The following is a 16454-nucleotide window of genomic DNA, read 5'->3' on the forward strand; positions in this document are numbered from 1 at the left end:
GGCATAAAACAATCCCTCATCGTGCTTCCTGGGTCCTAATGTGGTAACACATCCTATAGCGCATATCCAGATGAATATACATCCAAACAGTTTGTGTCTGCAGGAACCCTTTTGTCTAACAAAATTTCCTATCGTCTGTGTGTCTTAGGCATCTTTATGACTTATATTTCACACTCTTCCTTCTAATGACTGATTCTTCTGATATGGGACGTAACACCTGGCCAATGTAATATACTATCTTTGCTGATAATAAACAGAGATCTTTAGATATCATGCCTAAGTGGATATTTGTGTGTTTGTCTCTCCTGGTTGAAAAATCAGCTGGTAAGTGTTTCGAGGTGCGGCAGACACAACAAGCAATAATTTTTTTCTTTTAAATCAACTTAAAACTTAACAATTCGGACACTCTTCCTTCTTAAACCTAACAAGGAGTGGAAACTGATGTGGTCTTCTACTTGTGTAATCCATCTACCTCAGTGTTTAATGTCTTGTGCATTCTGAGATGCTTTTCTGCTCATCACAGTTGAAAAGAGTGGTTATTTGAGTTACTTTAGACCTCCTTTTAGCTCAGACCAGCCTAGCCATTCTTCCGTACTCTTTTTCTCTCATCTCCAAGGTGTTTCATCCTGCAGAACCTCCACACGTAGGATTTTTTTTTTTTTTTAACCAAGCTGTGTAAACTCATTTGAAACCACTCTACAGTTAAGATCACACATATTTCACTTTACCCAAATTTTGATGTTGGATGTGAACATTAACTTAAGCTCTTGACCTGTGTGTGTCTACATCATTCTATGCGCTGTACTGCTATCACGTGATTGGCTGCATGAATAACTGCATGAACTTGCAAGTGTATCTGTGTGTAAATTAACTTTATTTATTTATGCATTAGATCACGATAAATCTATAAAACGTAAAATATACGCGTTAGGTGATAGTAGATTCCAGTCACGACATGTCATTGTCTTTATTTAATTTTCAATTTTAGTTTTCAATTGCAGTAGATCTAAGCTGCTCCTGTTTGTTCTGCACGCACTCGATGAACTCTTTCCGTCACGTGCTTGCTCATGGCCTCGTAGGGCTGCTATGGGATACAGAGTGGTTTGTAAACCTTGTTGCTAAGCAACACCAGGAGTTGAGGAAAACTCAACTCAGCAGCGTTGAAACTGCTGCCTCATAATAAGATTAATAATAAAAGTTTTGTGGTTGCGGTATTTCCATGTAGCGCATATCAAAAGGCGGCATTAAAATAACTGTTTAAAATGTCTGTAGCTTCTGTGTCTGTTGTGCAGTATGGCCGGAGAAAAGGGTCAAGTAAAGGTGAGTGAACAGCCAACATGCTAGCGTGGCTAAGTTAGCTGCTTGTTAAATTAGTTAAGTTAGTTATCCTGGTGATTTTACTAGTACCATCTAACTATAGTAGGTAATTAGCCTAGCCCTCTACACTGATTATGATAAGGTTACTAGCTGCATTATATAACATTTTGTTTAAGATTGATGCATTGTTTGTAAAATAAATTCACTAACTAGTGTATTAACTAGTGTACTATAAATTCTAATCTACTTATAATCTGTTCAATCAACAACAATCAGTGGCGTGGGGAAATGTTTTTTTTATGAAAACCCACAAAGATTAGCCTCTATGTCCTTTTTTAATTTTATCACTCTGTGTGTTTTTGTCAAGCCATTGGTATATCAGTGGTAAGTTTTTCACCCGCCTACTGCAGGCCTGGGTTAATTTTCCATTCAGTGCCCAAACTCCAGCCACTGGATGCAATGCCGGTACCAAGCCCAGATAAAATGGGCTTTAGGGTTCTGTCAGGAAGGGCATCCGGTTTTTAACCTGTGCCAAGTTGTTACACATGTTGGACGGTCCACTGTGACGACTCCTTGATATGAGTGGTAGAAAGACGAATGACAACTCTGTGTGTGTTTTGTACATCATATGTCATTGATTTAACATCGAGACAAACCTCTAGAGTGACCGGTATGATTTCACACAGGCGCACACACACACACACTAATGAATCTGGTCAAGGTTCAAGGCTATCTGTTGCCATCTTATGGAGTTTTTCCTTGCTACCGTCCGATCATTTTGGTTTATATGATATTTTCTCGCACATTTCAATAGTTTTCTTTTGATTCTGTAAAGCTGATTTGTGACAATGACCAGCTCTCAGTCACTCACTTACTCATCATCTATACTGCTTATCCTGCACAGAGGGTCACAGGGGGCCTGGAGCTCCTCCCAGGAAACCCATGGCACAAAGGGCAGGGTGCCAGTCCATCACAGGGCACACACTTACACACTCATTCACACACAACGGGCAATTTGGAAACGCCAATTAGCCTAATCTGCTTGTCTTTGGACTGTGGGAGGAAACCAGAGTACTCGGAGGACACCCACCGATCACGGGGAGAACTGGCAAACTCTATGCACACAGAGGCGGGAATCAAACCTCCGCCCTGGAGGTGCAAGGCGATAGTGCTAACCACTAAGGCACCATGCCTCCTTGTTAAGTTAGTTAGCCCTCCTTCTTAAAAGTGCTATGTAAATAAAAATTTATTTGAATTCATTTACAGTCCAGAAGTGTGCAAATGAAGGTTCACTAAAGATTGTTGTTTGTATTCCATAAATATACAAGGAAATATAGAAAGCCATCAAAGTTTAAATTGTCTACATGTTTAACATAGATACTGAAAATAAATATTAATAAATATAAATATAATACATCTTTTCAAATGTATTAAGAAGTAGCCATTACTAAGAACCCTCTAACCTTTAAATTAATAAAACTTGACAGTTATAAAGAGCTGTTCAGACTCTTATAAACCCTTCTATAATTTTCACTTTTATCTTCATTTCATTCTCTAACAGTTAACTCAGCAGAGGTGAGTGATAAACCGAGTCCACCTGTAGACCTGCGTGAAGTGATCGTGTTGCCCACAGGGGAATGGAGGCGAATCCAGGATAGCGTGCAGCGTGTGAACAGAGAGCAAGAACGTCTCATTGCGGCTGCGAGACAGCGCGAGGCATTGCACCTGCACTCCCAAGAAGTTGTCAAAAACTGGCCTAACACCATTGCAGTAAGGCAACATTCTCAGTTTAGTTACTTTATGACACTGTCATTGTAATGTGTGCAGCAGGAGGAATGTATTAGACACAGCAGTGTTGAAGTTTGTATGCAAATTGTCCACTATTTGATACCATAATCTTGTTTGTAAACACCAGCCAGCTATAACTTTAAGGCCTAAGCCAGGTTGAAGCAAATAACATTGATTATGTTGCTATAGTTTATCAGTCAAGGGGTATGAAGTATTAAGCATGTCACCGATGCATCAGTGACGGGCATGCATCTGCCTAAATCTTTTTTCGTCCCTTGCTCACTCAAAAGGGTTCACTTGGCATGCGGCTTTCTCTTTAGCAGGTGTGGCACCACTTCAGCAGGCTAATAAATCTGGCATGGCTGGCAAAGGATAATTAGGCTTGCTTCACTTAAAACATTAAAAAGCATTAACATTAAAAAGTGAGGCATTAAGCTTAGCTCGGGGTCCGGAGTTCGGGAGCGAGGAGAACCTGTGGCGGACACTAAATGCAAGTGCAGCATGTAAGCGGGTGATGCCATGTGCCTCAAGGACTTCAAAGGCGGGTCGAGTAAAATACAGCCGTTTGATCGCCACACGAGAGACAGTGGCTAAAAAACTGCACAAGCTATCCTTTATAAAATTGTGTGTGGTGCGCCCTGAGTCTAAGATTTTACAGGCACCAAATGAACACTCGGTTCTGGATGTTAATTTGTTAGAAGCAGGAAGAAAATGAGCAAGCAGAAAAAGTATTAGTGACTCTGACAAGGAGCAAAATGTGATGGATGGATGGAGTCAGATCATCTGCTACTAATATCTTGGTGCCAGATAACACAGCACCTCTTTAGAGTGGTCAGTCTTGTGGAGTTACTGCCTCAATAAGTCAAATCTTTATGCAATTTTAGGGACAACGGCAAAGGAAGTTGGAAGAAAAGAAAATCAGAGAGGAAATTGAAGAAGAGGAAAGGAAGCAGATTGATCTTGAGGAGGCCAAGTTTCAAGAGCAGAAAAGGAAGGAAGCAATAGAAAAAGCAAAAACCTTGCAGTACTACCAGATTGCCAGAGTGAAAAGATTTCATGTTAGTATATTAATATGTTTAATTTGCACTTCTTGTCATACTTAATATCACATGTACTGTATGTAACATCACTTTTAATTTTCTTCATTTAAATATACATTTCTTATAATGTTGATGATGACAGTCTGGATTGTGAAATTAATTTCTTCCTCAGAGTGCCTTGCTGATGACTGAGGTCCTAAAGGAGAGGGAGGCCCAGATTAAGCTGAAGAAAATAAAAGAGAATTTCTCTAAACATGTTGATAAAGAGATCATGGCCATGATCAAACAAAAAGAGGGGCAGGCTTTACAGCAAGAGTGGCTGAAAGCCTTGGAGAAGAAGAAAAAGTGTCTGGACGTTGCTGAGAGTTTGAAACAGCAGTAAAGTATAGGACAAACAGATGTGTGGTTCTATAGGCATTATCTACTACTACAGACATAACAAATTAGCTGATGGACCACAACACTTTGCTCCCTTATTTACAGAATGAGACTGTACAATTTGTGATAAACACTCAAAATGAGTGTGTTTTAACACTATCCCTCTGTTTAGGATTAAAGAGCATGAGCATAAAAAAGAAGAGGAGATAATGGAACAGAAAAAAGAGGCAGAGGAACTTAAACAATTCCAAGAGCTCTATATTGAGGAACAAACCACACGTGAGCAGAAGAAGCAAGAGGAGAAGAGAAACACCATGAAGGCTTATCAAGTTAGTAGCGTATCAAATGGGTCTCAGCCATGTTTATTTTTGTCAAGTAATAAAATTTGATTTGACCAAATCTAAATAAAATATAAATGATTAATTATAATTAAGAAGAAACATGTGTCAATTACACTTATACAACAGTTAGTTCTAACCCAGTAACAAACGGCTGTGATATCCAGCACAACAGCTCTTCCTATTGTGTGATGTTGCTTAAATAACAGTCATAGCCATTCGGTCCTGAGTTAGCCATCTTTGTTAAATGTACTCTATCACTTGTACATGCTGGTCAGCAAAACTTAAGTTAATCTAATATATATATATATATATATATATATATATATATATATATATATATATATGTGTGTTATCCAGCTCTAGCCTGCACAAAAAGGCAACAAGTGGCCTATTTTTTAAAAATTATTTTTGTATGATTTTTTTTTTCCATTTACAACCAGGAACACCTTGCCACCAAGAAACTCATCCAAGCAGCTGAGGATGAGAAACAGGAGCTGGAAGAAGAGAAACAAAAGCTGTTTGTAAAGGCTAAAAGCAAAATGATGAAACTCAGAAAAGAAAAAGAAGCAGAGATGTTAAGGTAGTAAAAATATGTCATTTTTAAACTGTAATTCACGCTTAGTTATAATATGAACCTTAGCTGGTTCTGCATATGCATCCTCTCTGCCATTTGGCTGATCAGATGAAAACATTCATGAGAAATTTATAGGAAACTAAATATTGTTTTTAAAAAATTAAAACATAAACTAAATTTAAGCAATTTCCCTCTGGGATTAATAAAGTTATTTGAATTTAGAATAAATTAGCAAATGTATGTGGATCCCTGGCTGTCACAGGTCTGGCTTTTCTGGGTCAGTTTTCCATTAAATTTTGGAACCTGGCTATGGGAAATAGTCCAGCAACAAGAATGTTAGTGTTATTTGGTAAGGAGGGCTGGCATGTAGTTTGGTATGATAATTTATCCCAAGGTTGTTCAGTTGTTCAGTGATTATGTAGCTTGTTTTGTAGACAGAGTTAATGTCACTTTTAAACATGCCTGGGCCTCTGAGTTCAAACACTATAATGTTAAAGTACACAAAGACATCCTAGACAATTGTGCTTCCACCTTTGGGGGAGGTCCATTTATAGGTGTAATGGTCAGCAGTCCACATACTTTTGGGTCTTCAGTGTACGATTACATATTTGTGTTATTTCATGGCAGAGAGGTTCAGAAACACAGGGAGGCCTTTGTCGAGAAACTGGCAGCTTATCACCAAGAGCAAGCCACAAACAAAGAGGAGCTGATCTCCAAGGCAGCTGCAGAATCTGAAGCCAAGCAGGATAAACAACAGCGTGAGATGGATAAGAAGAAGGCAGCCATGTTAAAGAAAATTGCTGAACATAGGGAAGCAGTGGTAAACTCCATTTCTGAAAATATTTTATGTTTTATGTTTTAATGGCTTACATTTAAAAAGCTTAGTTATTTTTTGGTTATGTGAAGTTTTTTTTCTACAATTACACAATTTTAGCAGAAAGAGCTGGATTACAAAAAGCAAGAGGAGAAACAGAAAGCTATTGAGATGCTTAATGCAAAGAAAGCGTCAGATACCATATTCCTGCAAAATCAGCTAATCAAGGCCCAGAAAATGAAACAAGCAGCCAAAATGCTACAAGACACTCATGTGCATCAGATGGTAAGTCAGTTAGATTTTTAATATAGGTTATGCAAAAATGTTATTAAACATAATGATATTTTTGCTTACTTTTGTTTATATTTAGGCTGAGAAACATGCACAAGTGCAGCATATTAAAAAACAGGAGCAGGAATTTGAAACAAGGAATGCAGAGCTCATTGCAGAGGATGAGAAAGAGTTTCAGAATTATGCCAAGCAAGTAATTCAGAAAGCCAGCGAGGCTCAAAGAAACACCTCCCTTCTGCGAAAGGCAACAAAGGAGGGCATTGGTGGAGGACTTGGACCCGTGTTTAAAGGCGTTAGGCCAAGTTATCTAGTTCAGGATCAATCGGGGGTTCAGCTGCCCAGTTATGCATGCCGTAGTACTCAGGGCATTAAGGACCTGCATGAAACTTCTGACATTCAGGAGTCTAAAAAAAGACTGGGATTTACTTGGTAATTATTGTTGCTAATGACACTAAAATATATAATGTAGATGTACATTTCATGAATTTATTAAAAATATGTCCCTTTTAGGACATTGTATTTAAAGCAGTGTTAAAATTATCTGTCCTGTTTCCTGTAAGGTGTATCTCAGTTATAATAAAAACATTCCCAAGCCTTTGTCTACTAAATCTTTATTATGAAAAAGGAGCAGGGATGAAGTGCTCAGTTGCAGCTGGGGAACCAATATAAAATGAGTGGCATTCAAGTCCACCTGGGACTTGTGATAATTTCTCATGAATGAAAGCATAAAACTGCCATTTACAGAAGACTTTAAACACAGTACAGTGATGAGGTTTATTACCCTGTGATTAAATGTCTTTACTACACAGCCTGTGTTTCCAATATATGCTCAGAATACTCTGCAACCCTTCCTTAATTCATTTATCCTTTATACTACTTGTACTGGCCTATCCCAGGAGACTTAAGCCACAAAGTGGGTTACACCATGGGCAGGGTGCCAATCTATCACTGCGGATGCACATCTGCGCAGATGTAGAGCCCTGAGCTACACACACACAGGCGCAATTTGAGAATGGCAATTTTTTATCTGCATGTTTTGGACTGTGGGAGGAACTCGAGGCAACCCAAAGCAGAGGGAGAAAATGCAAAATCCATGCACACACACCCGGGGTGGGATTTGAACCTGTAGTCCCGAGCCCTCTATGCTAACCACTGACCATTTTTTTTTTTTAATAGGCAACAAAAAAAAAGGTTACTGAAGATGAATGAATGAATACATATATATTAACTGTCAAAATCAACAGTTTTTCCCCTTTGGAATAACAGAACCAAAAATGTCCATTTATTTACTCACTTGATAATATTACCTTTAAAAAATAATAGTAATAACATGAAAGTTTAGTCAGAAGTCATTTTTGGTTTAAGTCTTCCTTTATTAGTCCTCTCAAAAGATTATAGCTATTACGGATCATTGACTTTTATTTTGAAATTTAAAACAGCCACGGCTGTTTTTTCCGCCTGTGAACCCGGAAGCAAAAGCTCAAATAAACATGCTAAGCTAGCCGCCACGAGAAAAGAAAACATAAAATGGGTCATTTACAAACATTTTAAGGCGTGTTTTGTTATAATAATCTGCCTTCATCTTTCTGACACTGGGGTTAGTGCTAAATAAATTAGGTAGGAATTTAGGAGATATGGGGCTAGCTATCTAAAAAAAAAAGTCCCCACGTGAGTAGCAGACAGGTCAAACATAAATGTAACACACATGGAAATACATCAAACCCTTCTGATCCCAGTTTCAGTGAGTTTTAGTTCTTTTAATTGTGACAGTAATAAAACACTGTTTCGTGCATGAAAAAGGTCAAGTTAGAATAAAAGCTTTCCTGTTACCTTGACGACCATTTCAAATCTCCAGGTTTTTATCTTTATTTATCTTTAGGTTAGAGTCGATATAAATACTTCTGGTAGTTACTTTCTCATCTTAAAGCCATGATGCACTATACCAGAGTACAGACTCACTCCTTGAAGAGCAGGCTGCTATCCTGACCTGTCTCTCCTGATCTGACTTTTCTGACCTGTCCCTGGTCCACAGTCATGCTCCGGCTCTGTGCCCTGCGCAGTCACAATCACAGACTGTTTTATCATGGCACTGTGTGTCAAGACCATGTTTTGGGGCAGCTCCAAGCCTGCATGGCAGAAGACCAGCTCTTTGACGTGGTAAGCAAGAACAAGGCGAAGCTCTCTGTCAATCATGTGAGCTTTGCTGTGGGACTACTGTGGCAATTTCAAAGGGACAAACCAGAAATTCTGCGGACGGTCAACCGGATTCGGTCTCATCCCCAGTTCCTGACACTTCGAGTCCTGGCTGAAAACAAGATTAGCTTAATGGATGATGCGACGGTGGTGGACATTCTTTATGGTGGACTCAGGTACTTAATGTTACCTATAACACAGCATTGGCTCTTGGTGACTTTACACCAAGACATTTATAGCATTTGGCAGAAACCTCATCTACAGCGACTTACATTTTTATGCACATCTGATTTACATCTTTATGCACATCTGAGCAGTTTAGAATTAAGGGCCTTGCTCAGTAACAACTGCCAACAGTAAAAACTTGGTGGTTGTGGGGTTTGAACCTTCCAAATCGTAGACACACATACAGAAAAAAACGGTCTTTAATAACTTTTTTATTTACCAGTGAATAGCATTTTTATATCTCATCAGTCTTTACACTGTGCCAAGATAAAAGAAAATTAAAGGCATATTGCAAAATATTTAAAAACTTTTAAAGCTGTTTTTCTGCTTTGTTAATTTATCTTGTTGTTTTTCTGTATTGTGATACTCCAGGGTAGCTTTTTTAGTGTTTCTTTGTGACATTTTTTACAGTGTTTGTTCCTCTTTTTTTCTTTCCCCTTTATTCATCAATTGCATATGCAGCTCAATTCAATTACATTTCATTTATATAGCACATTTAATGATGATCCTTGTCGCAAAGCATCTTTAAAGAATCAAAAGAATTAGCGACATCTGTATGAAATGCTGAAAATGATTAAATCATAATGATCAGATTGTCCTCATGGTGACAAAGAAAACTAATAGAAGGCTGTGTAAGGATAATATGTGTCTGCCTAGTCTATTCATTCAACTCAAACTTTCTCTTTTTCCAGACTTCAGATTGAACCACATGATTCTCTCATCCAGCAGCTGGTCATTGAAGCCTGGAACAGATTAGAAAGGTAGGGGTTGTTTCACAAGTCTGATTTTTAGAACTGACTGTCCACACTGTTATTTGATGTTATTTGAAAATGATCAGATCAGATTTGGCTCTCTTTAAAATGATGGCCCAAATCTGACAATTTGTCAGCCTATCTGCAGTAGTTGTTGTGGCCAGGATGCCGGAGATGTGGGTACATTGTAGCACTTGTATTGTGTGGTGTCAAATGCTAGTGATGTATAAAAACAAGACAGTTAATTATAGAGATAATACATTGGACTGTTCAGATCATATCACAGTCTAGTCCTTGTGCAAAATAACACCAACTCCATCCCGCATGATCATAATGCTTGACGTGATGAGTTTGAAATCAGATTTGAGTGGGTAGTGAATTCAGTCTAAAACACATATTTATGAATCAGATTTGAATCCAAATTTAAATCAACTCTGGATGGGATTGGATTTGGAAAAATCAGTTTTTCTACTTCAGATTACATGAAAACAATCTGATTCCAAACTAATTCCAATCTGGATTATGACAAAAATTGAATTTGTGCTGGCAGTCTAAGCAAGGCCTAAGAGTGTGAAAAATGTATAATTCATTTTAAAAGAGGTTTGTGATACACTGTGTACGTGATGCAGCATCTGAGGTGAGTCTGATTTTACACAGACATAGAAATTGATCAGCAGGTATAAAAATGCCCAATCTGATGGATCAAAATACACTATATTCACGCCTTATTGATAGATATGTGGATCGTAATTTACTGCAATATAATTTTATATAGCTATATTCTACAGCAGTCTGGCTTTATGTTTCAACCCAATCTTTACCTATTTTGCAGGTTTCCTATGACAACTGTGTCAAAGTTATCTATTTGTTTGAATGACCTGGGGCTGCACCATAGTCCACTGATGGGCCACATCACTGAGATTTTGAAACAGAGACTGGATTCAATAGAAGATGCCAGGTATTATTTCTCTTTGTCCAACAAACATGTCACAAGTCTTTCATACAAAAAGAAATCAAATAATCTGTATTTCTCAAAACTTTCTCAGAGTGTTAACTACGCTCATGATCAGTGTGTCGTCGCTGCTGTCTGCTGACTTACGGGACGCGCTGATTGAAAAAGCTGAGATTCTGTTGGACGGCATGGACGCATCACAATACAACAATCCCAGGAGGGTAGTCCAATTCCTCAGACACATGAAGTGTGTCCATCGGCCCTTACTGGAAAAGTGCAGCCACATTCTCCTGAAAAGTGTTCCCAGTCTGGATGTGGAGAATCTCAGCATTATAATGACACTGTATCAGTCACTGCCGTTTAGCAACTGGGACTTCAGACAGGCTGCCATGCAGAGGCTGATGGAGCTGATGGACTCATGCACTGACCCAGACTCTTTTACAAAACTTTTTATTGCACTGGGACCCCTGGCAGGGCCAGCAACCAGAGAGAGGTAAAAGCAGAAAGAACAGCCCAGGACATTTAGTGGAAATCTTTGCAATATACTAATCATAAAATAAATAAATGACCAGCTTGTAATAGTGCTGTCATTGTGGTTATTGCATGTGTACTGTATGTGGGACCTCTCAATGCATAGTTTCCCAGAAACATGTTGAGGTTAAGGTCAGGGTAACTGCCAGAGAAGGTGTTCAGTGTCATTTTAACATTAATATTTGTGCCATAATGCTCTTTATGAAACTTAATCATGAAAAATAATTCTTTATTTATGTAAGACGTTTCATTTTAGGTCAGAGAAATGTAATCATCCTCATTGTTTCTATGATATATGCGTCCTTGATTTAAACTGACACATTTAGATGCATTGCTGGTTGTAAGCATTTGATAGTGAGTGTTTTTTGTTTTCCAACATTTAGTCCATTTGTGTCTCAGGTTGGAACGTACAGCGCTGGTGTTGGCTGATCAGCTAAACGCTCACCAAGCTCTGGTGATTGCTGAGGCACTGGAGGAGATGCAGAGCCGCAACTTTCAACTCATTAATAAGTAAGACTGTCGTCCTCGCTTCTCTTGTCTTTATGGAAAGAAGTAATAAGTGATCCTGTCCTGTGGTCTGTAGCGTAAATCAGTACTGTAAATTTAAAGCCACTGTTATGTTAAGACACCGCTGATTAGGTCATAGATTATGTATTGTGTATGAATTTGTGCTGATTGGATAATTGTGGTCTTTCGTAGGATTGCATCTGTAATGCATAGGAATCTGGAAGTGTATAGACCAGTGGAAATTGCAAAGATCATCCAGGCACTTATTCTACTGCACTGTCAGAGTCCTGAGCTCTACTCCAGACTGAGGAGCATAGTGCTCCGGTGAGTCTCATCCAGGTGTTTTATTGCCATGACAGATGGGAACATTTGTTATTTGCATCTTTTTATTGATTGAGTTTTAAGAGGAGATTTTATTTATTTTTTCCCAATTTTGTCAGGTGACCTTTAGAAATGTAATTAAATAGGACTTATCATTATTTTTATTATTATTATAATGATGATTATGATTACTATTATTAGTATTATTATTCCACATTACCTTAGTGTACTGTATTGATATGTAATATTGAGAATTAATTGTTAGTTGATAGATGGATACTAAATGTAAAAAAAAGTTACACTGTTAGGAACGATTTATACTAAATACATTTCATATTTTCACTGTAATTACTGAATAAGCTTTACAGGAAATAATTAATATATAATATATTATAATGTCCCGCTATATTGTTGATTCATTTGTATCTGATAAAAAATCAGATAACGGACATCAACCCAACCTTTTAAATAAATATTTATGGAGAAGAATGAATATTTAATAACTGTGTATTTTCTTTTTTTTCTTCTTCTTCTTTTTTTGGGCGTTTTTTGTTTGTATTGATCTAAATGTGTTTACCGGGCAATACTGTCATTATCTGCTAATACATTTTTTTTCATACTCCTTTATGAGCTAGCTGTAACTAACTTAAACTATGAGTGTTTACTGACCAAAGCATCCATCTATATATTTATGAAAGCCCGAAATAAGTGTCTAAGAAATAGAGAAAGGAGACTGTAATTTAAGCTCAATCAGTCAAGTAAATGTAGTGTTCATGGTTTTGCATGAAGTATTTAACCTCATGTTGATTAATCGATTGATTAATTATAAAAACTTGTGTATTAATCCCATCATTATTGTTTGGATTAGTTACTTGCAGACCTGTGTGCACATATACGAGGTGATCATGCTGACCCGTGTGCTCGCCATGCTGCCCTCTGCACGTATCGAGGAGTCGGTCTTCTCTCGCATTGATGCGGTGTTGCCTCAGTGTAGCCTGATAGGACTAAGTTCACTCACGACGGCCGTTGCCAAATGGATGCGAAATGACCCCTCCTACAGCCAGAGCACTCACAGCAGGTACGTGCGTCTGCTGCAGAACCTAAATCGCTGTGCACGTGACAGAGTTCACAAAGCCAAGAGACTGAACCAGCTCATGGAGGAGCTTAAATTCATGTCAGGGGAATGGTTTGAGGAGATGATGCTTGAGGAGACAATTGTAGTACTTCAGGAATTGGCAGATCAGCTCACCTGGATCAACTTGCTCGACCTGGTCCTCTTTTTGACCAGGACCACCTACCGCTCTGCTCCATTGCTGGACCAAATTGCCAACGTAGCCTTAGAGAACACACATAAGGTAGATTGATTTTAAATGCATTTATTTAATATCTGGGCTATGAATATTTATTATTTTATTTATTCTTGTTGTACAAGGTGGTTATATTTATTATGTTTTTATTTTATTAAGTCTTAAGCCTAATCTACTCTTAGTGAATTTCAATTTATGCCAGTGGGGTGTTTCCACTTACAACCTAAGGTTAATAGGGGCTAGATGTTATTTAAATAAAAAAATATTTGCAGTTAATATAATACAAATCTAAATATAATATTATAATATAATACTAACATCAAAAGTAGGGGAAAATGTAAACCATGTGATATGGTTGTTGCTGCCAGTCTGGCTGATTTGAGTATTTTAGAAGTTGCTGATCTAATACATACATAAGCTAAGGGTGTCTTGTAGTTTTCTGCTCTGGTCATCAAAGAACAGAAATCTGAGGATACATTGCACATAACTAAAATCTAGTGTTGGGTTTCAAAACCTTTATATTTCAATTTTCAGTTAAAATAAACATGATGTAGTATATTATTGCATTCATATACATAATTTATACTTTTTCCCTATCCCTTTTAGATTCATTATTCTGCAGTATATGTCACTTTGCTCCCATTTGCTGTGCTTAACTATGACTCTCCGAAGGTGGATGAGTTATTTGATGCTTACATTCAACAATTCACTCCAAAAATTAGTAAGTTCTTTTTTAAAAAGGTGAACCATGTTGATTATAGAAAATTTAACACAAACGTAATATATAAATGATGTCTGTGTTGTATATTCCTAGGTTCATTTGACCCTCATATGCTGGTCCTGTTGGCTTATGTCTTGGCTCTGACCAACCGTTTCCCCGAGCCATTGATCAGAGAAATATTCAAAGTGGATTTCCTAGCCAAGCTGGACGCACAACTCGAGAGTAAGGTGTTTTAGTTTCACATGTCTTGATGAGACAGATGTATTTGTAACTATACAAACCTTAAGTGAGTCGTCAGATTTAAATGTGTTTTAAATGCCTCTTGCATGTGATATTCTCCATCTCTATATGGAAGAGATATGTGATTTTCAAAGAAATACCTGAAATTTCATGACTAAAATAGCAGTTGTAAACAGGACACTTATTAGTACATCACGTACAGTACCAAATGATGCTTATTCTCCTGTACACCCCCTTCTAACAGCATTCTCAAGTACTCAGAACATGCGAGTGCGTTCGCGTCTGATGCAGCTCAACCGAGCCGTGTGTCTCGAATGCCCGGAGTTCCAGGTGCCCTGGTTCCACGAGCACTACTGCATGCAGCTCCACAGAAGAGGTGAGTAAAGATAAATACTGTATCTGCTACTGTATTGCAGCCGTATTTAGAGCACCACAAGTAAAACAAAAGGTATGCCCAAGTCACTACAATGGCTAAAAAAAAAACTGATTTTTTTTTTTTTTGTGAAACACGCAGACCACAACTCGGTCAATGTAGCCCAGCAGCAGATCCACAGGATGCTGGGAGAAGTGCTTGGAGGCATTAACTATGTCAGAGTAGCAGTGTTGACTCCATACTTCTACAATGTTGGTGAGTTTAACCTTCAACCATAAATTTCCTAGGAAGCAGTTAGAATAGTTTTAAAATCTTTTATTCATTTTGCAGACTTCGAGTGTGTCCTGGATCGCAATCAGCAGGCAGTGCCTTACAGCAAACTGAGTGAACTGCAGATCAATGAAGATGGCAAGGTGCAGTGGGACTCAGGGTCCGAGAAGGAGAGGACCGAACTACCTCCAGGAGCTAAGCGGTATATACATGTTGAAATTTTCACTCTTAGTTGTTAAATGCATAAACACATTTTTTATATGAGGAATAAAGCATGACAGGCATTCAGTTATAGGAAAATAATGAACAACCTAGGTGCTGTGAAGGCAATGCCTTGACCATATTATTTGTCTATTGACATTCTAGTTATATTTAATGTTGTGGATCACCTGCAAAACAAGTTCACCCTTGTTATCCCTTACATTATAGCAGCTATTGCCATTCATTCCTTATCCAGCATCTCTTTTTCTGTCTTGAAATGAGACAAAATCCAGTTTGTCTTGCAACAGAGAACGAAACTCTCCTGTGGCAGATGCTTTGCTATAAAAAAGCACTAAAAACTTTATACTCTTAAACATCTTAATAAAGAAAACTTCCCAATAACACATTTTATTTATTTTTATTAGTAGTATATAATTGCTAATTATTTTTAGTCTTATGTCTGTGATTTGAAATACAGCCAGCACTACTGTCATTGCTGCTTCCTGCCCAATCAGATTTGATAACTTAGCAGCACTGATTCATAGATTTTTTTTTAGGATCCAGACGTGGCCTTGCATCTCCAGGATGGAGGGTTTCAATTCCTGCCTTGAATTTGTGTGCATGGAGTTTACAAATACTGTAATTCTCCCTGTGCTCTTGGTGGGTTTTTCCAGATACTCTGGTTTCCTCCCACAATCCAAAGACTCAAAAATGCAGATTAGGCTAATTGCCTGTTTTGTGTTTGTGTATGTATGCACCCATTGGTACAGTGTCCAAGATGTACCCTGCTATAAACGGTTTTGAAGATGAAAAAATTAATGATTAAATTCCTTGTTCTTCTGAATCTTGTTTCATTAGCATTGCGTTAGACTTCCTGAATTCCAAGTCCTTCTGCAAAAACTCGCAGCACATTAAAGGAGACGTTCTGATGAGAAAGAGACATCTGGAGATTTTAGGGTATCATGTTCTGCAGGTAAGTAAAGTGGGAATTTGGTGCTTTGCTAGTTACAATGAAAAATTGTAATAATTTTAACATTATAATCTTAAACCTTTCTCCAACTCAGATTCCACACTTTGAATGGAATTCGATGGAGCTCTCAACACCAGATGCCTGGAAGGAATATTTAAAAAAGAGGTTATTTACAGAACTAGCCCCTTAAACTGCTTTACTCTTTTTAGGATATCCATGCTGGTATATTTATCTGGGAGACTGTGGCTACTGATGGACTGTATATCATGTGCAAGTGTCCTGTTTTTCTTATGTTATGAGAATACAGAGAAAAACCACATTGCTACTAATGCCTCTTGTGATTTTTTT

General features: G+C 37.9%; 2 protein-coding genes across 2 annotated transcripts; both read left to right on the forward strand.

Moving 5' to 3' along the window:
* The first annotated feature begins 1165 nt into the window (after nucleotides 1-1165).
* On the forward strand, nucleotides 1166-7233 carry cfap210 (cilia and flagella associated protein 210). Its single transcript, XM_053497032.1, has 9 exons — nucleotides 1166-1320; nucleotides 2879-3087; nucleotides 3990-4163; nucleotides 4318-4523; nucleotides 4696-4852; nucleotides 5305-5444; nucleotides 6066-6258; nucleotides 6373-6537; nucleotides 6623-7233. The coding sequence occupies exons 1-9, from the start codon at nucleotides 1263-1265 to the stop codon at nucleotides 6974-6976; spliced, it is 1656 nt and encodes a 551-aa protein (XP_053353007.1). The 5' UTR covers nucleotides 1166-1262; the 3' UTR covers nucleotides 6977-7233.
* Nucleotides 7234-8022: 789 nt separating this feature from the next.
* Nucleotides 8023-16434, forward strand: fastkd1 (FAST kinase domains 1). Its single transcript, XM_053497049.1, has 15 exons — nucleotides 8023-8284; nucleotides 8576-8912; nucleotides 9654-9722; nucleotides 10546-10671; nucleotides 10760-11158; nucleotides 11596-11706; nucleotides 11896-12027; nucleotides 12893-13379; nucleotides 13938-14052; nucleotides 14146-14274; nucleotides 14537-14668; nucleotides 14807-14920; nucleotides 14996-15137; nucleotides 15995-16109; nucleotides 16201-16434. Exons 2-15 carry the CDS (start codon nucleotides 8578-8580, stop codon nucleotides 16294-16296), a joined length of 2502 nt encoding a protein of 833 aa, XP_053353024.1. The 5' UTR covers nucleotides 8023-8284; nucleotides 8576-8577; the 3' UTR covers nucleotides 16297-16434.
* Nucleotides 16435-16454: the final 20 nt, after the last annotated feature.

Source organism: Clarias gariepinus, chromosome 5 (assembly GCF_024256425.1).
Source record: "Clarias gariepinus isolate MV-2021 ecotype Netherlands chromosome 5, CGAR_prim_01v2, whole genome shotgun sequence".
Taxonomy (NCBI): domain Eukaryota; kingdom Metazoa; phylum Chordata; class Actinopteri; order Siluriformes; family Clariidae; genus Clarias; species Clarias gariepinus.